We start from the raw sequence: 25685 nt of genomic DNA, 5'->3' as shown, positions 1-25685 counted from the left end.
CTACCTTGATTACAGGATCCGGGGTTGAGACTGACGTCATCGATTGCGATATCTCCCAAATAACTTACTCCCCGCAAGCCCTCAAAAACGATCTGGAAATAACAACTTCTTTTCAGAATACAATGTCTGTTTGACACAATTTGCCTAGAGCCACCTTAAAGTATAACTGTAAACGATATGAATACTGTGTTTAAATGATTTTCATGAGAAAAAAGTGATTTACATGATGATATAACAAAACAATGCAGTTACATTTAGGACACATTAAAGCATTGCCTTACACGATGAAGTATGCGTTAAAGCGTTTTTCAAGAAAAAAACTGATTTTAGAAATCATATAACAGAAAACGATGCAGTTGCAGTTTGGGCCAAGCATGACGTTTAACGATGAACACAATCATGAGATTCCAGTCAAATTATTACATTAGTGACAGAAGCGGTCGTGCTTCCCCCGGGTATCTGGACAGTCCCTCTCTTCCAGGCGTTGCCCTGAGTGTGCTGTTTAGTCCACACGGGGGTCCCGAGAGTTCCACGCCTGGAGAAGTACACGTTGAGCGCGTTGATGTGGGGGCCGTACATGTGGTAGAAGAAGACCAGACACATCTGGTAGTTACCGTTGATGGGTGGACTTATTAGACGGGCTTTCTGGCCAGGTCGCCGTGGTGATGATGTTTCGATGAACATGTAGTAACCATCTGAGTAATACCAACATTATAGTAGTAGTTTATTTAGTAGTAGTAACAAAGGCCATAGCCAGGTGTTATATATATATTGATAAATGTGTTGAGATATTTGCTTTTGATAACTGTATGAGCATATTCAATCTGATGATTGCAGGATATTCATAAAAAGTGTAAAAGCATCTCCTGATGATTTGAATATATCAGTTTCATCGATAACTCACACGGGTACCCGTTCCTGGTGGTACACGCCGTGACCTTACTAGAATATTGCTAAAAGCGGCGTAAAACTAAACTCACTCACCCACACTCTGACAACGCTGAAAGTCATCCCTGCTTTCCGTGGAAGGAAGCGGTTAAAAGCATGAGCGTGGTGAACATGTCGGTATTCAGAATAATTGTGTAAGAGTGGTTAATCTATGTGCAAAATCTAGCTATATCACACCCGTGCTTCAGCGCTTGCATTGGTTATCTGTCCGTCAGGGGATTGCCTTTAAAGTTCTGTGCATCACCCGTAAGTGTGTAACAGCTACTGCTCCAGGGCCTAGATTCGAAGCTCTCTTAGCACTAAGATAATCGTAAGTTAATGTCAATGTATGGCACTTACGACTTTCTTACCGCTAAGAGTGCTTCGAAAATCTAGGCCCTGTTTATCTCTGTGAACTTCTCCAGCTGTACACACCAGCAAGATCTCTCAGATCTACCTCACAAAACATCTTGTGTGTACCCAGAGGCAGAACGACAAGGTTTGGCCAAAGATCGTTTGCGTTCTATGCAGCCACTGAATGGAACAGCCTTCCCCATACTCTTCGAAGTGTACCATCTTACCAAGGGCTCAGATCAAATCTGAGAACCTATCTGTTTCAAAAAGGCTACCTTTCATGCTGAATCAAATGAACGTATTTTAATCCTGTATTGTGTGACTTTGAACATTGGGCCCGCATTATGTAAATTATTATGATAATTATTATTCAAAATAATCTTACACAACCTTACATTATCAAGGAGGTTGAATACATTATTACGATTATTACAACTGAAACGGCTGAAAAAAATATGGCGTCGTAAAAAAACGTTCTCGTATGCTGATTGACTGTTGATTTTAGGGACTGAGTTAAATTTTACGCCACTTATAGCAATATTCCAGCAACGCTTGTATTATCCTTGACATACTTTGAGCTGTATGGTCAGAGCTTGGTCCGGTCCCATAGCTTGATGTACTACCACGATGTCTTGTCCAGTCGAAGTCATCGGTCTTGTCTTGTGTCCAGCTGCAGGCATTGGTGTCGAAGTTGCAGGTGAAACCAGCTGCAATGGAATTGGCGCTGTCTTAACGCTTTCTTCAGCAAGATATGAATAACATGTTATGGGACACCGATGGTTGGTTACACATAATAAACATGTTGAAATCGAAACAGGGCCTAAGGTGCGATTGATGTAGAGGGGTGTACATTAAGGAGAGAGGGTAACGGAATCTTCTGAGGACGGCTGAGCAGCATCGAAACAAAAATAACAGCTAGATAATAATGACCTACAATAACAGAATCAGTCGCGGAAACACATCTCCAGGAAATGGATCAGATGTAGCCAAAAAAGTTTGCCCAATTAAAGGCTAACCTGGTGCAGTTCCGGTAGCGACTGTGGTGGTGATGGGAGGCACTGGCGTTGTCGCCGCTGCCTTCGCCGGCGTCAAAGGGCAAGGATTCTGTGTTGAGAACGTGATGTCGTCGATGGCGATGTCGCCCGTGTAACCGGAGCCGCGAATTCCCTCAAAAAGTACCTTAGGATCGAGACATAATATAAGTTTATCCCTGAGACATCCTGAGCACATCTGACATCTGACAGTCTTTTCTTATTGACAGTGATCAGCGATATACTTCGTTATGTAGGGGCCATGATTATAATTTGTCTCACAACAAATGTTCCAAAACATGCAACTTTCCTTTTGACAGACTTTATTAATAACAATTGTAGTAACGATAAACTTGCCGCCATTAAACGTGGACAAGGGGCCACGCTGTCTACAGCGCTACTTGGAACCAAATGCTTAGTTATGATGATATTTCGTCGTGCGAACTGAAAAAAATGACACGCCAGATCCGGGATAGGATAGGCCTTCAGCAAGCCATGTTTGTCATAAAAGGCCACTGCTTGTCGTACGAGGCGACTAACGGGATCGGGTGGTCAGGCTCGCTGACTTGGTTGACACATGTCGTCGGGTCTCAGCTGCGCAGATCGATGCTCATGCTGTCTGGCCCAGAGTCGAATATTTACAGACGGCCGCCATATAGCTGGCGTAAAACTAAACTCACTCACTAACAGATCCGCTGCTATGATTAGATGCTTGTAATATTTCATGTCTAGTGTACACGCACCTGGTAGCTGTTTCCTTGTTGGGGTACTGGCACAACGCCCTGCTGCCATGTGCCCTGTTGTTGGTGAGACAGAGACCAGATGACGGTGGCATTCTGGTTCTGTGGTTGGACAAGGACGTTCAGAGTCCCGATGGTGGAGCCGAACATATGGTAGTAGAATGACATGCACTGGCCCGTGCTGGACTGGAACATAGCGCTCTGGAGGAACGCCTTGTCTCCGGGACGTCTTGGAGCAGATGTCTCAATGAATAGGTATTTACCTGTGCAAGGTCAAAAGCATCCATGAAAATAATTGAACGTACGTAAAGTTCATTAGATGTATGTTTGCTTGGTTAGGGAGGGAAGGAATATCAGAGCGAAGATAGTTTTTTTGCCATGTTCCTCGAAACCAAATACGAGGAGATTTCTTTTCTTCTTCTGTGGTGGAATTATAAGCTATTTGAACTGCTTGCCTTGACTATTCCCAAATGTGTGGTCGCTGGACGGGCCGGTTGATGAGCTGGTGGTTGTACCACTCCCCACAACCCAGTCGAAGTCATCCGTTTTCATGTTACTCCAGCTGCATTTGTCGATTTCAAAGTCGCAATCTCCTGCGGATAAAAATAAAATGTCACTCTGAGATATGGTCCTAATCTACAACAAAATAAGTATCAATACATCAAAACATGTGGAAACTTCATTGGTCGTGGTCAGATCTGTTGTCACTTGCCTGGAGCCTGTCCACAGGTCCCTGCTTTCACAGATATGTCGTCAAGGGCGATGTCGCCATTGTAGGACCTGCCTCTGACCGCCTCAAATACAGCGTTGAACGTTGGTGTGTTTGCTGGAATGGACACTTGACCTCGAATCCATCTGTTGCCCTGGTTACCTGTTGGATGGAAGGTACAAGGCGCTACAGATATGGCAGTGATGGGTGATGAAAGAGACGAGTCATTGTGAATGACACCCAGTTTTACCTTACCCATAAATCATAAACAAATCTTCCTGAAACACATTACATTATTACGATTTTTACGGCCGAAACAGAAAAACTATGACGTTGTCTTAAGAAAGCAGTTCTCATATGCTGGTCGGATGATGATTTGAGGGATTGAGTTAATTTTTATGCCTCTTATGGCAATACTCCAGCAGTATCAGAGCGGGATACACCAGAAATGAGTTTCATACTTTGTACCTATGTGGGGAATCGAACCTGGGTCTTCAGTGTGAAGAGCGAACGCTTTAACCAGTAGGCAACCACACCGAGCCCTGTGCTTCTGTGCCTAACCGCCCGAGGTTGATTTGAGTCAGTGAGTGAGCATGGTGATATGTCGCGTTCATAAATATTACAGCAGTATCAAGACGGGAAAAACAGAATTAAGCCTCACACATTGTAAATCTGGGGAAGACTCATACCCCGGTAATGATGGCCAAGCATTTTAACCATTATCCAACGGACCATTGGAATATATCACGCTTCATATTATATGCTTGACTATTCGTATTGAGGAAGTATGGCATATGAGACATATGGTTGACATATGCAATTTTGGTGAAACCCACAAAGGATCATAATTATAGTATGTGTGCAGTGAAAACATGAAATCCTGAATTCGACTTTGAGCAAAGAAGTAATTCTTATAAAGTGAATTTACCATTGCGAATCCTCATAATAGCGATTTTGACTATGATCGTCTGTTTTTTCCAAAGTTTACTAAATTCTGAGATATATATTTTCAATTGGCAAGGTCATATTTTCAGGAATCTTAATTTCGCATCATTTGATTTGTTTTGAAGTTAATCGGTACGTTTTCAATGCAAACAGACCACAATCGTTGAGAAAAAAGCATGAACTCATAACTATCGGTATCTGATATAGAACACGTAACTCTTCAATATGAAGTACAATATCGCAAATCTTGGTCACTAATACACCTGATTACAAATATATACGAATGGGACACCGTTAGACAACTGACCTTGCTTTGTAAATACAGCATTGCCCAGGTTGTTGTTGGACCTGAAGTAGACGCGGAAAATACCAGTGGAGGATCCGTACATATGGTAGTAGAATTCCAGACATTGGTTGGCACCACCCGGTGTGTAGGGACCTGACACAAGTCGGGCGTTGTCCCCCATGACTCGGGGAGCAGAGGTCTCGATGAACATGTAATGACCTAAAACAAACGGTAAAAATTAAAATCACACGACATTAGAATAAGAAAACAGTTACATATCGAGTAATATAATCACCAGTTTCGGGCAAAATGGGATGTGGAACAAAACAGCGTAAGGTTTAATTAATAGCTCAGACTCGTTGTATGAACTGGCACAGGTTCAGGAAGCTTTCATACCTCTGTAGGTTCCATATGTGTGATCTGCAGATGGACCCGTGCCATATGAGGAGGTCGTTCCTGTGTTTTTAGTCCAGTCAAACTTATCCGTTTTGTCCTGTGTGTATGAACAGGAAGTCTCGAAGTTACAGTCTAGACCTGTTGATGTTCCTGGGCTGGGTGTTGCTGCAAGAAATGGCAATAAAGTTACCCTTCACCTGCTAGGACTTTTTCAGACTCGTGAAGGCCCGGGGTAGAAATGGCCATCATTAATTCATGCTTGTCGTAACCTCACTAACCCATGCTGGCTTGGCTCTGACATGTCATCGGTTCCAATTGGTGGAGATCGATGCCCATGTTGTTGAGCACTGGATTGTCACTTCCAGATTCGATTATTTACAGACCGGCGCCATACAGCTGGAATATTGCCGAGTGCGGCGTAAAATCAAACTCACTCACTCACATTTTCAGCTTTATGAGGATGGAAGGACCAGAATGCTGCTGGCCGCAGGTAAACACACTGTATGGTACTGATGAATCAAAGAATTAATAGGATTCGAACACTGATTAAAGGCCTTCCTCATGAGACCTGAAGAAAGATCTTCACACCAGGCGGATACTTTGAGTCAACAATATAAAATCATTACAATTAAAGTATATAAATGTAATATCTGTTTAAGCAAACTGGTCTGGGTCTGAAAAACACGAAGTGTTTCATCACTGTATAAACACTTTATCATGGTAATAAAAATTGTTACATAACATCATTTGAAATGCACTAAAATTAACTGTCAAGGGAAGAAACAAGTTTACTTAACTGCTTTGTTTGGTATTTTTTAAAGAAGACATTGAAATTCTCACTTTTTATACTAGAACTATACATTTGGTTTTGCTTTTGAAAAAGATGCACGGTCACAGTATCAAATAGCCTAACCTTTTATCCCAGTTAAAAAATGTTTCTTCTATACCTTTGGAGCAGATTCCATCGCTGATGTTGACGTCGTCGATGGCTATGTCGCCGCGGTAGCTTGGACCGACCACGCCCTCTATCACAACCTGAAATATGAGTAAATGAGCTTAGCCTCACGTTGCGTTTAGCAATATTCCAGCAATATCCAGGAGGGGGACACCAGAAATGGGCTTTGCTCTTTGTACTCATTTGGGGAATTAAACCCGGATCTTACGCGTGAGGAGCGAACGCTTTAACCACAAGGCTACCCCACTGCCCCCACTGAAATACGAATATCTGATGTAAATCTCAGAGCAAATCGTGACCAGTATGGTTGTGACATTAAATATCACACTGAAACTAACTTCGCGTTTCAATAAAGTAGACATATCGAATAATGATGGTCGAAGTTAGAATCTAACCAACAAAAGTTTAAACTCACTAGTGTAAATGTTGATGCTTAATTCATCAACAATTCTAATCTAGATTCTACAAAATGGTTCACACTGCTTACAGATACTGTTTACACATGATCTGATGTATTGTAAAACAAATTTACAACGTTGAAAATATTATTGTTATGGGTTCAGTAAATATGGGGACTCAGTGGACATTGGCCAATCCCTAGCAAAACTATACACCAAGACGCAGCTGCGCACATGCATGACATTTGCACGAGTTTTTTAGAAAATTGATGCATGATCCCCGGGCAAGTAATCTGCATAAAGTTTGTAGTCCAGACATTCATTTTCGTAGTCGCATATATATATAACTTACAGTGAGTGCTTTAAGTGAAACTAAACTGTGATGGACTTCCGTTACATGACTTGAAATTCTACGACAAATTGTGCTGTACCATTGGGATCCTTGTCACCACTAATTATTTCGAACTAAGAAAACACGGTATTGCCAGTTAGCCTATGGTTCAGGGCGATTCTACAGTTTTGCTATTGTCAAAATGGTGTGTGAAGAAGCTAAGCATTTAGCTGCATATGTCAGATACGTGGTAGTGTGTGGTCCTGTGCGTGGAAACAGTTGAAATAAGGCAACGTTGGTCACAGTCCTTTGTGGCTGACCGTGTTTGGCAACTTGACTCCTGAGTGTTTCCAGGACTCCCTGCTCAACATGGAAGCACGTGTGTCTTACCTTAGGCAAGTGAATTTGTTCAGAATTGCTTCAGTTCACCCAGCAGAAAATGGGTACCTGGTAGGATAGGTCATGTGGCTATAAGCTTCTAGCGCCCCACGGGCAGCTTGGGTTATCAGGGTAATTATGCAATGTGACTTCAAGAAACGAATAAATTTACCTGGAACCGAACTTTGGTTGGAATATTTATTTTTGCTTGAATCCACTTGGGACCCTTGGTTCCTTTGAGTGTGAAGATGGGATTCCCCAGTGCTGGTGTAGTCTTGACGTAGACGTTCAGGGCGTTGACGTGATCGCCGTACATGTAGTACCACATGGTGAAACATTGTGTACCGGATCCGGGTGCAACCGAAGGGCTGATAATTCGAGCTTTATCATTCAGCTTCCGTGGGTACGAGGTCTCAATGAACAGGTAAGCGCCCTCTGAAGAAGGAGAGATGCGGTAAATACAGGTGAGTATAAGGGTAGTTTGTGCGTCTCTTTGTTCAGTCATTCATCATTTTTCTTACGGTACTGAATGCTGTATCCTACACAAATGGATTCAAACATGGATTTTACACTGTTGTTCCAATTGTTTACATTGTTGCTACAGACCCCCCAGTCCCTGAAGATTCGGGCGAATATTGGTCTTCAACACCCCGTGTCCCATGCTTAGGGTAAAAGGCGAGTAACGGGATCGGGCCGTGGTCATTGTCTTGGGTGGTCAAATGACCATCGTATCCCAGTTATAGTTATCAATGCTCATTATGCTGAGCACTGATTTGTCTTGCCCAGACTCTTATTTATAGATCGCTGCCACTTAGATTGATTATTGCTGAGTGTAACGGTAAATCACAAACAAATAAACACAGCGCGCCGTCATGAAGCCGGGTCTCCTTTAACAAAGCATTAAGGTGATCGTACGTCACTAAGGTAACCTTAGTGTAATGTTAAAGAATGGGAGTTATGGTAAAAGTTGCTTTCTCAAAGGAGCCCCTGGACTGCTTAACTTGACTAGAAAATAGACAGAACCATATTATGATAATATCGACGTATTAATATAAAAAAGGAAATGTTTGCGTTTCAAGGATTTCATTTTACACAGGTTGCAGGTGCGTTTACGTACGCCCACTAGTGTGATCACTCTGGGGTCCAGTTCCTACAGATGACGTTGGTCCCTTGTTCCTTGACCAATCAAACGTGTCCGTTTTGTCCTGAGCCCAACTACACAGCCCCGAATCAAAATTGCAGAAGAAGGGGCCTGTCGCTGGGGAGGCAAAGCACGTTACGTGTAAGATCTGCATATACTGTTCAAACTCTGATAGGGATAATAATTGTATTCTTTCGGATTATTTATATACTCAGAAAGAAACCTACCCGGACAAAAGATATCCATTGACACATTCATTATCTTGATCCCTTAATGAGTACACAAAAATAATTTATTTTACGCTTTCAGTTTCTCACTGTCAACCCATAAAGATCCCGATTAGAACCAGTGTCTGTCGCAAGGGGGACTAACAGGATCTGGTGAACAGACTCGCTGGCTTGGTTGACCCATGTTTTCGCCTACCAATTATGCAGATCGATGCTCATGCTATTGATTATGCGATCCAGACTTATTTACAGACCGCTGTTGGAATATTGCAGAGTGGGGCGTTAAACAGCCAACCATCCAACCAATTCGTTTCAGTGTCATTTGTGTATATAAAAAGGTACCTGGCTGGGTTGGAACGGCTGTCGTCAACGTCAAGGGAGCGATGGTGCCATTTCCGTGTACGTTAGCTGAGGCTGGTACAACTGGAAACAGGCGTACTGAATATTGTATACCTACATTTCCAATTCATTAGATATCAGTATCCAAAGTATGGCAATGTTATTTTTAGGATGCAAACAATTACATTGTTCGTGAAATATATTGAGTAGCATAGCGTACACCTCGAAACAAGGGATAAAAACATTATCCCTATATCTTTCATACCTTTGATATTTAAGTCACAAAACAGGCAATGTAGGATTATGTTCAGTTCACATGGAGGAAAAATTGGGTGTCCTAACAGATACTCCGTAATATACTCTTCAAAAAAGTAAAATGACATTTCAATTTGGCTGGGAAATGTAAACGTTAATAAACGTTTCAAGGACAGACATTTTATGAACGCACCACAAATTCCCTCTATTGCCACCCCTAAACACAACGCATGATATGGACTTGCACGATGCAGTAGCCCCATACACGTGCATGGGGTCCCATTCTTGATTTTGACATTTGTTCAAGACGTTCGAGAAATCACTTAGAACATTCATTTTGACACTCACCTTGCATCACATATTTGCTAGTGTTTGTTTCTAGTCGTTTGTTTTAAAATTGTATACATGCAAATTACAAGCCATATACCAATCCTCTTTCAAAAGCGACAACATTCCAAATACAGCTATGCCTGTGAGGAAGTGCAAATGGTGATGCATTCTCTAACTATCCAATAATATCATAGCAACACTGATTCAGATAAATCTCCTAAATATTTTAATCGTAAATAAAAACATGAAGATCCCCTACATTTTTAGGAGTACATAATTAACCTACCTCCACATGTTGTCTGGGTTATCGAGATGTCATCTATGGCAATGTCTCCGCGATATCCGCCACCACATACACCCTCAAAGTACACCTTTAAAGTAACAGGACATGATACTTTGTAAAAAGTAGGGTTAAAATTGTTGAAAATGAGGCACATAACAATGAAGGTGTTTTTCGTAAAGTTATAATTGGCTTAATTGGTTTAATTGGCTTAAATGGCATAATGCGCTTATGCTTTCACTGGAGGACTGGATAACCAATGCATCCATATTGTCCTAAATGTCCTTGAGTCTCTTTTAACCTAGTGTCATTATCCCATTTCATAATCGTCATGTCTGGATGGATGTAAACAATAATATGGATGGATGTAAATAAAATGAGATTTGAGATATTTAAATGAAATCAGAGGAAGAGGTTGCTTTGGCGTTGAACAAACAATGGATGTCACATGTTCCAGTTTCTACTGTTCACATTATTCGTGATAGACCCAACGTAAACTCTTACGACAATTAATATATGTTTGGGCCAGATGTGTTATTTATACCAGAACAAAGATCACATTTACTTTGTAAGATGTCGTCGATGCTATGGGTGCCTGGCCATTGAGCCACTTGTCGCCCTGGCTGCCGCTGAGGGACCACACCGTTGTGTTGACGTTGCCGACGATGACGTACACGTTGAGAGTGCCGATCTGACTGCCGCTCATGTGGTACCAGAAGCTGATGCAACGCTTTGTTGAGGCAGCGAATGTTGTACTGGACAACCAGGCTTTATCCCCAGATCTTCGAGGAGCTGATGACTCAATAAAGGCATATTTGCCTAAGGAGAGAAAAGAACATTGAAGATAAATGAACAAAACTCCTCCAAAAGGTCTTTAATTGAAATACTGGATATATATATGTGCAACAACCGCGGATTAACCTCAACCTTTTGCCATTCTGTTATCAAATTAATTATGAAACTTAATACAAAAGACAGATGTAGAATGAATACTGCTAATTATTTTCGTGATGTGGGAGGGATCGTGAGGTCAGGCTTCCTTATTCCTTTCAGGTCTCCTTTCACGAACCAACCTTTACTTAGATTATCCCTAAACCCCATTCTTTAACATTGCACTAAGGTCACCTTAATGACTTACGATCACTTTAGTGCTTTGTGGAAGGAGGCCCTCGGTGACAATCTAATCGCATCAAACTCCAATTCTTTTTAGCACTGGATTTTCTGTTTCAGATTCGATAGTTACAGATCGTCGCTAGACACATGGAATATCGCGTTAAAAAATGAAAAAGAACAAAAAAAACCACAAAACAAAACAAAAAACAACAAACACAACAAACGAACACAAAAACAAACAGTGGTGTGGGGAGGGTTCTGTCTTTACACATATTTTATCGAAATGTTGGTTCTGAAAATGAAAACAAATTACATTATGTAGATACGGAGAGTCAAACCATTTGACCTACCGGCGCTGGTGGCGAGAGTGTGGTCAGAGGATGGCCCAGTGTACAGGCTTGACGTACTGCCAGAGTTGAGTGTCCAGTCAAAGTCATCCTGGCCCTGCAGGTTTGTCCACGAACAGTAGCCCTTCTCAAAGGTGCAGGATGCTGGGTTCCATAGCAGAAGTCAATGAGTTGGGATAGACGTATATCAAAAGAGTAAGTCAGGTCAATAACAGCCTGTCAGGATATTTTCGACAAGAAACTAACAGTAAAAATACTGTCCAATAAGAAGACGTGCTGAGGGCTGAATCATATGTCATTAACCGCAAGTGATTAAAAACTTCATCAGGTAATAACCGGTGTTCGGAAACGATGACCAATGATAACCTTCCTAAACACATGAGAGGTCAAATGAAGTGTTTGAATGAACAAACAATAGAAACAGAAATTACATCGGATCGAATTTTGTTACAGGCTATTTATTTCGAAACGCGTAGACCTACGAACTTCTTAAGTCCATTCTTAACACACTGGTTACTATCAAAAGTAAGAATTCTTAGAGCTACGAAACGTTTTGAGAATAGCTAACCGGGTGTTTTAAATTTGGTAAAAGCTTCTAACCGGGGGCAAAAAAAAGGTCGAAGAAGACAAGGGACGTAACTCATGGTGATTCATTATCGAATCTTAAACTACTACATGACATGACCGTATACTTAGTTTAAATTAGCTGTAGTCTACGCTGCTCACCTGGCGATGCGCATGCGCCACTTGTGATGCTGACGTCATCAATGGCTATGTCCCCAAGGTAGCTGACACCTCTTACGCCTTCAAAAGCAATCTGGTAATTTCCAGTCAGGTCATTTGCTGAAAGAGTTGCTGAGCCCAGGGACCACTGATTCCCTTGGTTACCAGACTTTGTCCATACAGTCGACAGATGGGTGTTTATCAACAGCTAAAACAAACGGTTTTTTGTAAATCATTTCTATATAGAACACATTGCAACTGGTTCTGTTTGTTTTGTTGTTTAACGCCGAACTCCCCAATATTCCGGTCTGTACATAATCATGTCTGGACCAGACAATCCAGTGATCAACATTATGACCTTCGATCTACGCAACTGGGATGCGATGACATGTATGAAACCAGATCCTCCGATCTCGTCTAGACAAGACCAGTTCTGGCCCGGAACTTTATGTGTTGGTTCCGTTTGACTCGAGTAAATTAAGCAATTTCCCTGTGGATTCATTACAAATCCCACAAATTATATTTTACCGCATGGACAAAAATCTTTCTCATGTGAAAAACTGTTCTGAGTATGAATGTTGAGTGTAAGGGGAATAGTGGTGTGATTGTAAAGTGGTGTTATGGTTGTGACATATACACTTTTATTAATATAAGGGAACAGTGCGGATAACACAGGATTAGGGATACAGTGATATAAGTCTGTGACATTGATGTTTTCACAGCTATTGTGACTGGCTATGGACGATAGCTCCCTACATATGATCTTGTCTGGCCTCACCTTGACGTTGAGGGTGCCGATGTGGCTGCCGTACATGTGGTAGTAGAAGTTGAGACACAGGTCAGCCTTGGAGGGTGGGTATGTGGGCGACACGAGACGTGCCGTATCTCCTTGAACTCGTGGAGCCGACGTCTCAATGTACATGTAGTGACCTGCAACACCAAACACATCAGTGGTTACTGGGGAATACCAGGAGCAAGACACCATTGTTGGTAAGTTGGGAGTAACAGGAGTAAGATACTATTGTTGATTACTGGGGACTTCAAGCATCAAGACACCGTTGTTGGTTACTAGGGAGCAACAGGAGCAAGACACTACCGTTGGCTACTGGGAAATAACAGGAGCAACACACTATTGCTGGTTACTAAGGAGTAACGGAAGGAAGACATCATTTCTGGTTACTTCGGAGAACAGGAGCAGGACACATTGTTGGTTACTGGGGAGTGACAGAAGCAAGACACCTTGTTGGCTACTGGGTAGCAACAAAAGCAATACACCACTGTTGGTTATCATGAAGTAACAGAAGCAAGACGCCATTGTTAGTTACTGGGGAGTAACAGGAGCAAAATAGCATTGGGGGAGTAACAAGAGGGCTGCTTTGTTGGGTACTGGGGTGTGGGTACTGTGGTAGTCAGACATAATTAGCACATGAGTGGGTCTGGGAAATGAAGCTTTAAACACTTGGTTTGGTAGCCAGTCACCATTGGTCATATAGAATAGGGATTATCTATGTGAGTGCGTGAAACGTATGGCACCATTCAGTTCGAACTGTTGTCTAGTTCAGCATTCCAAATAGGACAATATATACATCATCCTTTCGGAAGTTATGGAAATATAAAGAACATCAGTGCCTTAAGATACTTAGTCTTGACTAACCCCAGAAACAAATCCCGATTGCGAAGAAAAGTGACAGAATCCTTCAGAAAGCGTATTTCACTCCTGTACTAAGTCATCTTATTTATAGCATGTTGACACTGAACCATATAAAGAAACTGGACCGCTGTTCACAACATTTGAAAATAGTAACCCGTAAATGGTCATTGCAAGAAATACCCAGTCTGAACGAAAGAGGAAAATCGGCAACATCCTGAAGTGAACATATTTCGATCCCACATTTTAATCAGGTGATGTTGACTATCTGTGATGTTATAAAGCATATCTCTCATTAGCGGCATATGATAACACATTGACAAAAAGAAGGTCAAATCCACCTCTTGATGTCCCGTAGGTGTGGTCGTTACTTGGTCCAGTTCCATATGATGACGTTGTGTGACTTGTCCTGGTCCAGTCAAAGCGGTCAGTTGTGTCCTGCTTGTAGCCACAGATTGATGGGTTTTCAAAGTCACATTTGCCAATAGGATTCGACAGTGTACCGGGTTGGGGAGTTGTCCCATTTCCTATGAAAAAAAGTAATTTATACATTTATTTCGACTCCTTGGCTTTCTCTAAATCAATGGAGTTTCTATATAGATGTACAAAGATGTGGGAAAGAACATGAATTACAATTTTCTGAATTTGACATCAAGGACATTGAGGACATTCCTGTTACCGGGTATGACAGTTAAACAGATATATGACTGAACATTCTTAAAACTTCAATCATTTACCAATACACCTAACGTTAAGGTATAATCATGACAGTCCTGCGTTTTCCATGCTTACAAGAGAAAGAATGGTCACTTACCTTCACAGTAACCGTCTTTGAGTGTGATGTCATCAAGAGCAATGTCCCCAAGATAACTGACCCCTCGGACCCCCTCGAACACGATCTGGACATAGGTCAACAGAGGTGTGGGTTAGATGAATGAATGAGTTATGTTTGAGGCATACTTTGAATATATCACGGAGAACGTGATTTGAAATGGATTACTGTCTGGCAATCCAGCTCCATCTGTTTTGGTTGGATGAAATAGTGCCAAGCCAAGCATCATAATATGGTAAAACATAAATTCCAGCAAGATACCCGATAGAGACTTACGGGTCCTAGCATGACAAAATTCCGAAACTGCCGTCGTGCGTTTTGGACGCTGGACGGTTAACATCATATACTTCATACATAACCCTTTAACACTTACATTATACTTCGACTTAACACTTATATTATACTTCCGTTTAACACTTATATCATCATACTGTCCCTTTATCACTTTCATATTAATGTCCCTTTAACACTTACATTATGTCGCACTATGACAGGTACATTATACTGTCCCTCTAACACTTACATTACACTGTCCTTTTTACACTTACATTACACTTCCCTTTAACACGTACATTATACTGTCTCTTCAATACCTACACTGGCCCAAAAAAGAAACGCATAGGTGAAAATCCAATGTTATGAGAGATGATTTATTAACTTAAATTGCACAAAAAGTAATGGAACTTGAGCAATGATAATTCACACGGGTATTAACAAATGTGTGTCAAGACATATACAATCATTCACAGTGGTATTAAGCGTCTCTATTTTCCATGGCATAGTGAGAAAGTCAGTATCTGGTGTGACCACCACGGGCATCAATCACTGCTCTGCATCGCCTGGGCATTGACTGTATAAGACGTCGTATCCGCCTTTGTGGGATTCTTCTCCACTCATCTCGCAACGCATTCACCAACTGTAGACGTGTCTGTGGGTGCGGCTGTCGACGTCGTAACCGTTTACCCAATTGGTCCCATAAATGTTCAGTTGGGTTCAAATCTGGCGATTTTGAGGGCCATGGAAGAACTGTAATGTTGTTGTTGGCAAGGAAATCCGTGGTAATGCGTGCTGTGTGCGGTCTTGCATTGTCGTGCTGGAAATTTTCCCTTCTAGCGTCAATTGTAGGAACAACATGACGGTTCAGAATTTCATCCCGGTAGCGTACAGCATTGAGATTCCCTTGCACATGCACCAACTGTGTCCTGCCGTTCATAGATATGCCTCCCCACATCATTACACCTCCACAACCGTGTCTGTTGACCTCACGAACGCACTGTCGAGCATATCTCTCATTTCGACGTCTGTAAACACGCATCCTTCCATCATGTCTGTACAGCAGAAAACGTGACTCATCGCTGAACCAGATCCTCCTCCAATTCAAGAGGTTCCATGCCCGAACGTTCCTGCACCACTGAAGACGTGCACGACGGTGATGGGGATGCAGAACAGGTCCTGCATGAGGTCGCATAGGTCGAATTCCATGCTCTCTTAGGCGATTCCTGATGGTTTGTGGAGAGACTCTACGCAGCCCAGGAACGTGATCAGCGGTATACGTAGCAGTGACGGCCCGATTACGCAGATGAAGCACCCGGATGTAGCGGTCTTGTGCTGGAGTTGTCACCCTTGGTCTCCCACTCCTTGGACGGTCTCTGGTCGAGTTGTGTTGCGTGTATCGTTGCCAGAGACGGGAAATCGTGCTCTGCCTCACATTCAGACGTCTGGCAACTGATGACTGACTTTCCCCAGCTTCCAGACGTCCAATGGCTCTATTTCTGTTTTCTTCATTTAACCTTGGCATTTTTCGCGTCGCATAGAAAGAAATTCGCAGAATGAATCGCAACAGGACCTGTCCCCTTTTATAGCCATCATAATCAAGATTGAGATCCTGCATTTGCACGTGCATAATGCTTTCAGATTTTCCCACGTGCAGATTATACAAAGCGTTTTCAAGGTGCTGTGGTGTGGCGAATAATCACCAGAGGTTGTGTTTGTTTGTCTGTTTTGGTTGTATTGACTATAAAAACACTTAATATTTACATTAATTGTCATTCCATTCCATATTTTCCGAAAAAATCTACTTTAAAAATGAGATTTCAGTTATGCGTTTCTTTTTTGGGTCAGTGTGCATTATATTGTCCATTTAACACTTACACCAAACTTCCCTTTAACACTAACATTGCACTGTCCCATTAACTCTGACATCATACTGTTCCTTTAACGCTTAAATTATACTGTCCCTTTAACTCTTACATTATACTGTCCCTTAACGTTGATATCCACTGATCCCTGGATCCACCTGTTGCCCTGGGTGCCCTTCTTTGTCCAGATCGCCGTGCCCAAGTTGGAGCCAGCTTGTGTGTAGACGTTGAGGGCGTTGATGTGGGGGCCGTACATGTGGTAGTAGAACTGCAGACACTTGGTTCCCTGGGAGTTGACCACGGGGCTGACCACACGAGCCTTGTCCCCGTTATGTCGGGGGGAGGATGTCTCAATGAAGATGTAGTACCCCTCTGGAACAATGGTTCAGTTGTGATGCAAACAGTAATACGACGCTGGTATTACGCCGGCACACAGGAAGGTTGAAACATAAACAAGTGGTTGATAGTGTCAACATCAATTCACAAAGTTGGCTTTCTCGCTATTCATGTCGGTTGCAAAGACAAACGTTTGAAATATACTGTTCATGATTTATCTCCGGTTCTCATTCCAACAGTTTAACTACAATAACCATCAGACCCAATTCTAGTATTAATATTCAAATTAATTAATTCCAATTAATATTCAAAGCAGATTTTTCGAGTCCCCGAATAACTAACCTCTAAAAATCGTATATGTTCATGAATTAACTTGGAATCTTGGTGTTTGAATGTCCATTCACGTTAAATCTACTCAGCGACCCTTGAAGGCACGGGGTAAAATCGGCCTTTAGCAACCTATGCTTGTCATAAAAGGCGACTGTGCTTGTCTAACGGGATCAGGTGACATGGTTGACACATGGCATCGGTTTCCAGTTGCGCAGATCAATGCCCATGCTGTTGATCACTGGATTGTCTGGTCCTGATTTGATTATTTACAGACCCCCGTCATATAGCTGGAATAGTGCTGAGTGCGGCGTAAAACTAAACTCACTCACTAAATCTACTCAGTGGAGAATTGTATGTATAATTAGTCTGTTACGTGTGAATTCAGTAATTCGTGGGACCACTGCCTGTATACAATATAGTTTCGACCATACAAACCAATGACTGATATCATGAACTTCAATCCGCTCCGATGACACAAAGTTATCAATCCTGGCAACCAGACGCGTCTAGTTTCATCAAGACAATACCCAACATGTCTTGGCGTCACAATCAATATCAACATACTTGAGGTAGTGTGGTCACTTCCTGGTCCGGTGCCACTCGAGCTTGTGGTGCCTTTCTGTCTGGTCCAGTCGAACTGGTCATTCGTGGCCTGTGTCCAGCCGCACATGTTGCTCTCAAAGTTACAGTTGATCGTGCCGGGCACTGAAAAGGACATAGAGAATACTGAGTGGAGATCACGAACCAGTACAATTGACAATAATTGTCCTCAATTCTAGGGACTATTTTAAGAAATCGGAGTGTAAGTCTTGTTAGTTTATGTAAACAGATGAATAATATGTAAATACGTGTACAAGAATATTTCATACCATAGTGTACACTAAAGCAAGAATTGAAATACTGTATCAATGTCCGTCTTCCTTGTAGCACATTTTATGCCCATTCGTGTACTGATTTCTTACAAATGATGAGGTATCAGCGAGATCAAATTGATTTCGATTCTTATTGCCTTCAAGTTAAGTTGGCTTGGATAGGTTGGCTGGTTTGTCGCATTCGGCAATATTCCAGCGGTGGTCTATAAATAATCGAGTCTGCGCAAGACAATCCAGGTATCAACATCATGAGCATCCATCTGCGCAACTGGAATACAATGTCATGTGTCAAGGCAGCGAGCCTGACCATGCTATCCCGTTAGTCGCATTTTACGACGCACATGGGTTACTGAAGATCAATTCTAATCCCGATCTTCGCGGGTCTAAGTAAGCTTGGGGTTTACGAGAATCACATTACGTGAAATTATAAGGCTATTAGATATGGTAGCAGGGGGCGAAATTAATGTTGATAATTTCTAATACATTTGAGATTTAAGGATTTCACACTACATGAGAGTGCAGGGGGCGAAAGACTGGAACAACGAGAGTCGTATTTATAGTGAGACACAAAGAACTTAGTTAAGCACAACCGGACAAATTCCGCGATTGAATGAGCCCCGATGTGAACCATTTGGAGCATACTGGCACATGACTGGACGTCATGTGCAACAAAGGGACTGTACAGAACCTGGCCCAAATTGGAGGTTATCTTACAGAGGATCAGGGGGTATAAGGAGGAGAGTGCTTGCTGTCATACAATCACGTGGACGTTACACTCGGTTCCTTGGATCGTATAAGACACGTAAAATTACATTTTGGAAATTCAACATTAAACATTGTAAAGACATGGTTTTGTTTGAAAATCAATGGGGCTTTTAGAGAAATGAGCAAATATCCTCATAAAATCATGGTTTCAAATCATTTTGTCGTTTTTCACGAGTCAAAGGATCAAACGGGTCAGAAACTAATGTGTGCTTTTCCATCATGGTCACCACGAGAAGTACGTGTTGGAAACCTATCACTGCAAAGCTGCATGTGGTGCATAAGTAAGGCTTAGCTCTTTGTGCATATATTTAGTGAGAGGAGCTTGAAACTTCAGTGACCCACAGTATATAGCAGTGTCAGCTTACGTGACGTGGCTGTCGGTGGGTATGTTGACCTTGGGGTGGTTGATGCAGGCGTGGTCTGCCCTGGGGGACGTGCCTTGCCTGGGGTCAGACCACATACCCATGGGTGGAAGTTGAGTTGATCAATGGCTATGTCTCCAGTGTAGCTGCTCCCGACCGTGGCTTCAAACATAATCTGAGAACCAAAGCATGAGATAAGCAACATTTCAAGAACAAAAACAGAAATATATCATAGCGGGGACTTTCCACTGAAGCTAATGAATCAATGCAAACAGAAATTATATTCCACACAAATATTAGATAAGACTGAATTGGTGAAATTGCAAGCGATCAATATCGACCATTCTAGAAATTGAATATATGTTCTGATATATATTTTCCTTACTTAGAATTTCAACCAGGAACCGGGAAAAGTGTAAAATATCTCACATAGAATTCCGTAGCAGATTTAACAGGGATGCGCCCAAAGGCCCATGCGTTGCCTTGGTTACCAGACAGCTGCCACATGGTGGAACCAGGGTAGGTAGAATTAGTGACGTAGTTGACCATCAGAGTTCCGACAGAGGTCCCATACATGTGGTACCAAAATGAGTAGCAGTAGGTGGTGTTTTGTCCCGTTGGTTTAAACGTCTCACTGGTCAGTCTAGCATTCTCACCTGGTTTCCTCGGGGCACTTGTTTCAATATAGGCGTACGTTCCTGTTGTGAAGCATATATATGAGAGCCAGTTACTTCATGTCTTGGAGTCTTGAAAAAAAGGATGGTAGTATGAGGTTCCTTTACGACTGCCTCACCAAAGACGCCTTATATGGGAAGAATCATTGATAGCACTCAGTGTATGCAAGCATAACTACACCTAGCACTAAAAGTACACTCATCCTTCAAACTAAATATATTTTTGTCCCCCATCTCACAATATATAATGTAAATCAATTATATAGTTATTTATGATTCATATCAACACATGGTGACCGTTAAAGCATTCGCCCTGAGCGCCTAAGACCCGGGTTCGATTCCCCAAATGAGTACAATGTGTGAAGCCTATTTCTGGTGACCCCGCGTGATGCTGCTGGAATATTGCTATAAGCGACGTAAAACTAACCTCACTCACTTCGCACATGGCAAAACTCCACACAACGACAAGACCGCAATTTGGAATAGGCAGCGTCGGGAATACTGCATCGTTCGAGTAAACAATTCTTTCATGTAGAGCTCCTATTCATGAGATCTAGATTCATAAAGAAACATTAGACTGACCTCGAGAGTTGCCCATGCTGTGGTCAGCGGAGGGACCTGTATTGGAGGAGCTTGTGTGGCCGTGCTGCAGCAACCAATCAAAATCGTCCGTGCCGTCCTTGACATTCTTGTAGGTGCAGAACGTACGTTTGTCAAAGTTGCACGTTCCTGTAGCGACACATGGCCCATTTACAACGGTACATCACTCTGAACATATGCATTTTCAGGAGTAAAAAGTGTATATTATGTATATGTGTTGTGTTCTATTTTCTCAAACCAAATCGAAGGTCAACAATACTACTATTTGAATGTGGATATATGTATTTCAGCGTTCCCCCCGCAAAGATCGCAGTGCGGGAATGTTGTGACCTTTGTTGCACATAATTGTGTTTTATTCCATAAATTCACAATATATCTGATAGGATTGCGTTTGTTTGCTTGTTGTTTAACGTCTCACTCATAAGGATTCCAGCTGTGTGGTGACAGTCTGTAAATACTCGAGTCTGGACCAAACAATCAAGTGATTAACACCGTTTATCATAGCAATTGAGATACAGACATCAGCCAAGTCAGCGCGCCTGACTAGCTTATCCCGTTAGTTACCTCTTACCTCAAGCATGGATTGCCGAAGAATAATTGTAACCCGGAGCAATAAGGGGTATAATAACGGGTAAAAGGAATATCAAAACGAACATACCTGGGGCAACACAGGGTCCAGCAGTGACATTGACGTCATCGATAGCAATATCGCCACGGTAGCCAGACCCAACAACACCTTCGAACACAAGCTGAAATAAAGTTTGAATAGGTATGATGTCAAATGACCACGAGTATATTAGTAAATTGCAACACCTTGTCGACTACCTACAACGTGGAGTCAGACCAATCGGTGCTTTGATTCTGAACTCACTGTGCATAAGTTTGAATCCAACAATTTGTTTTTTGAGGTCAAAGGATTTAATAACAATAAATCCGTGTCCGTGATTTGAGTTGTTATTACTTATTATTGCAGTAGTTGTAATTGGGTTGCAATATCTAAGGTTTTAGTGTTAGTTATTATGAGTCACATTTCCTTGAGAGAATTATTTAGGCGGCACGCCTCAAAGGCAGTACTTTAGAGTTATCTACCCTTGGCTTTCTATTGGTTGACTTCCGGAAACTGTTCTAGGGCATTCTACGTGAGTGGCGATGGTCGGATGTGCTCGAACTTTCAGGAAATGACTGAATGTATATATAAATGTTAGTTGCCGTGTTGTCAACGGACACGTTTACTGGAGTACATAATTTTGCCTCTGCGTCAACGCTTGGTCAACCGCTGCCTGACCACTTGCTGTGTTACATTCTGCATAACTGTTTTTCACTCTCTGTGCAAATCAAGTCTTTGGTGAGTTTACTATATATTTTGTGACCCATTGCCTTAGATTTTGTCTCTTTTGTATTGTATTTGAAATCAGTACTGTGAAACTGCCCTGTGAAACATAAGTTGCTCTCTTTGCTTAATAATACAATATTTGAATGTTTTAGACTTGTCTTTGTTCTGTTTCGCTGGTTCACAGGGGATTTCTTACAGCTTTGTCACGGCAAAATTCTTAACCTTAACAATAAATATATATCTGCACACGACATCACACGATTCATTATTTCAGGCGCTAGTAAAATCTTCTACAACTGCTAAAATTAACATGCTATGGGCTGTTCAAAGTATATCGTTTGAAAAGACGTTGGAAATTAATTCTCGCCTATATTTAAGTATGTGGCAGCTTTCCTACTTTGTGAAGTTAAACATTTAATGATGAATCAGATCAATATATAATGACGGCCTCCTACCAAGGCCCATACCGTACCCCTAAACATAAATGGTTAAGCCGTTGGTTTCGATATTTGGCTGTGCTTAAAGTGTTTGGACTCAAACCTGGAAAGCAGACTGTGACTTGATGGTGACTTGGGCCACCTTCCAGCTGTTGCCTTGGTTGGACTTGCGGGTCCAGATGGGAGCGCCAAGGGAGTTAACTTTGGTGTACACATTCAGCTGGCCGATCTGAGACCCGTACATGCTGTAGTAGAAAGTGAGACAGTTGGTGCCTCCACTGTTGGTGGTTGGGGAGAGGAGCCGAGCTTTTTGACCCCGACTCCTGGGTGCTGACGTCTCGATATAGTAGTAGTGTCCTGGAAATGCGATCATTGCAGCAGTATATGAAACAGCTTGCGAATTGTGCATCTCGTTATTTCGCCAAATAAGACCGAAAATTCAGAAAATGAAGAATTAGACTAGAAGGATACTAAGATAAGCATCAACAAAACTCTTTGTTGATATACATCAGCAGATATTCTAAAATACGCATTTCCGTTCTATTTTTTGCAATCTATAGTAGCATGTAAGTCACTAGGGTGACCGTACAGCAGTGTTAAAGACAAGGTTAACCTTAGTAAAGGTTGCTTCGTGAAAGGAGCCCTCGGTGCCTTGTACAACGCAATTGTATCGCTAAGGTGATCGTAACTCCCATATCTTAACACAGACATTGATAGTCTTAGCTCTATTCTTGTGTAAGGAAAGACCTAGACTTCAACGTCACCGAAAACACATCAGGATTCAGGTTATAGACAGATTTATGCAGGATTTGTAGTTTTTGGTGATCGTGGCCCTACACAGTAAATGCAGTGAACGTTAAAAACACTGACCAGCAAGTGTCTCGTAGGTGTGGTCTACCAAAGGGCCTGTGCCATGAGAACCCGTTGACCCGGTCTTTTTGGTCCAGTCGAAGTCGTCAGAGTTGTCCTGATGGTAGCCGCAGCTGTCTGAGGGTTCAAAGTCACACGACAACAGGGACGGGATGCTGCCTGTGGACGTCGCAGATGACCCTGAAACATCACCAACACAATGTTGTTAAAGTATAGTGTGTACCGGACACTACGCAAGAAGACATGGAATGAGTGAGCTTAGTTTTACACCGTTTTCAGCAAATATTCCAGCAATATCAAGATGGGGGAAATTGGAAATGAGTTTTTCACACATTGCACACAAAGTCGTCGGCGTGACTGGTGAACGCTTCAACGCCAAGCTATGGGCTATTCGACCGCCGCTTGACATCATGAGGCACTCTTGATGAGTGTGTTACTTTCTTTGACAGCATGCTTCATTCACAGACATTATGTAACATCCTTAGTCAAAACGTAACAATGCGTGGCGTGAAGATATTACCAGAACAAGTGCCGGGAAGGGCACTGATATCATCAATGGCGATATCTCCCGTGTAGGATATCCCGCGACTGGCTTCAAACACGACCTGAAGTGGAGATGTTCCCGTGATGTCGACGGTGGCCTTCTTCCAGGTTGGACCCTGTGTTCCATGTTTCGACCACACAGCATCACCCAGTGACCCACTACGCTTAAAGTAGACATTGAGGTAGTTGATGGTTTGGCCATACATGCTGTACCAGAACGTCAGGCACATGGCCTGACCGTTGTTCAGAGAGAGTGGTGGACTGACCAGTCGAGCGAGAGCATTGTAATGAGTCGACGATGCCTCGATGTACATGTAGTAGCTTGCTGTTCCAGAAGAAAGGAGAGACATGACTATGACTGTTTGAGTGAGTGTGTGAGTTAGGGTTTACGACGCATTTAGCAATTTTCCAGCAATATCATGGCGGGGGACACCAGATATGGGCTTAAAACATCTGTACCCATGATGGGAATCGAACTCGAGTCTTCGGCTCTACCAGCGAACGCTTTAACCACTAGGCTACCCCATCGCCCCTATAACTGTTTGAGCAACAGTTTTAGGCGATGCGTATCAATGGTGTATCCAAGCTGAAAGACACTATTTGCACCGACTGATTTGCTCTGTTTGTCATGACTAAGGGCAAATATATGACATTATAATAATATTATAATAAATAAAGGCAAATATACTAGAATAATAGTACTTTTATCTGCCTTCTGGCGACGCTCTGGTTTATCAAACACATAACATGCATGTAGGATTCGAACCCCGACCTATAGTAGAGAAAGACACTGAGCCACCAAATATGAGCATGAGCATAGCCTACTTACATCCAGTAGTGTGGTCACCAGATGGTCCAGTCAGACTGGACGTTGTCCGGCCCCTGTGTCTCGTCCAGTCGAAGTCGTCACTTGTTGTGTCCTGCCTCCAACCACATGTACTGTACTGGAATGTACAGTCGAATGACGTGTGATCTGTGTAAAGCAAAGGCTCGTATTCACGACTTAATTTATTACACCAGTAAAAGTGTTTCCAAAAGGAACGGTCCTTGATAAATAAGAAAAAAGAAAGGTCGGCGATGTCATCCAACAGCCGCATAAGAGACGTTTAGTATGGTATTTGTTGTTGCCCTGACTGTCAAGGATGAGTAAGTTTAGTTTTAGGCCGCTTTTAGCGGAGAGAGGACACCAGCTCCACACATTGTGCCCATGTGGAGAATCGAACCTGGGTCTTCGGCGCGACAATGGAACACTTAAACCACTTTGCTATCACGCAGCCCTTAAGAGATGATTAAAAACTTGCCGGCTCGGAGTATCTAAGCACAACGTGTCCTTTTCAACGAAACATCACAAATAGCCAATCAAGCGTCAGCATAATTTAAAATTTTACTAATTGAAATAATCACGAGCCATATGATTAAAAAAACTAGAAATAGACATAACTCAACTACGAAGAAAAGGGAAACGTATTTATGGATCAGAAAATTAACAGTCTATAAAATAATATATATGATCGCAGGAACTCGCCTGACAGGAACCAAAAACACTAAACACAAAGACTAGGCAAAACAACACTGAAATCGACAAATGGTTTAGTTAATATTCTCTACTTCTGATAACAACCCGGATCCAAAGAGTCGAGACTGTATGAACAACACTGAGTCGATTCGCATTTGAGATGTCGCCTACGACACATTGGATTCTCCAAGAAACAGAGATGAAATATTAAACAATATACAACT

The 25685-nt window shown here is 42.2% G+C and overlaps 3 protein-coding genes across 3 annotated transcripts in view; all 3 read right to left on the bottom strand.

Moving 5' to 3' along the window:
• Positions 1 to 3247, bottom strand: part of LOC137260848 (MAM and LDL-receptor class A domain-containing protein 2-like) — a 109993-nt gene extending 106746 nt beyond the window's left edge. Inside the window, exons 1-5 of the mRNA XM_067798406.1 lie at positions 3056 to 3247; positions 2298 to 2460; positions 1854 to 1988; positions 424 to 695; positions 5 to 92 (exon numbers count right to left, since the gene is read on the bottom strand). Coding sequence (XP_067654507.1) covers positions 5 to 92; positions 424 to 695; positions 1854 to 1988; positions 2298 to 2460; positions 3056 to 3247 — 850 coding nt within the window. The remainder of the gene's footprint in view (positions 1 to 4; positions 93 to 423; positions 696 to 1853; positions 1989 to 2297; positions 2461 to 3055) is intronic.
• Positions 3248 to 3490: 243 nt separating this feature from the next.
• Positions 3491 to 5724, bottom strand: LOC137260847 (MAM domain-containing glycosylphosphatidylinositol anchor protein 2-like). The gene is made up of 5 exons (XM_067798405.1): positions 5667 to 5724; positions 5389 to 5553; positions 5014 to 5211; positions 3765 to 3923; positions 3491 to 3645 (listed from the first exon to the last, which is right to left on the bottom strand). The coding sequence occupies exons 1-5, from the start codon at positions 5722 to 5724 to the stop codon at positions 3491 to 3493; spliced, it is 735 nt and encodes a 244-aa protein (XP_067654506.1).
• A 318-nt stretch (positions 5725 to 6042) lies between these two features.
• Positions 6043 to 24295, bottom strand: LOC137260846 (MAM and LDL-receptor class A domain-containing protein 2-like). The gene is made up of 21 exons (XM_067798404.1): positions 23923 to 24295; positions 23403 to 23582; positions 22636 to 22889; positions 21421 to 21511; positions 20745 to 20891; positions 19918 to 20186; positions 19492 to 19663; positions 18054 to 18194; positions 16936 to 17195; positions 14668 to 14752; positions 14195 to 14380; positions 12984 to 13135; positions 12209 to 12413; positions 11486 to 11626; positions 10588 to 10841; positions 10029 to 10113; positions 9161 to 9241; positions 8568 to 8708; positions 7623 to 7885; positions 6336 to 6423; positions 6043 to 6062 (listed from the first exon to the last, which is right to left on the bottom strand). The coding sequence occupies exons 1-21, from the start codon at positions 24293 to 24295 to the stop codon at positions 6043 to 6045; spliced, it is 3588 nt and encodes a 1195-aa protein (XP_067654505.1).
• Between the last annotated feature and the right edge of the window lie 1390 nt (positions 24296 to 25685).

This window comes from Haliotis asinina, chromosome 14, assembly GCF_037392515.1.
Source record: "Haliotis asinina isolate JCU_RB_2024 chromosome 14, JCU_Hal_asi_v2, whole genome shotgun sequence".
NCBI lineage: Eukaryota > Metazoa > Mollusca > Gastropoda > Lepetellida > Haliotidae > Haliotis > Haliotis asinina.
This window is presented reverse-complemented; position numbering and strand designations above follow the sequence as displayed.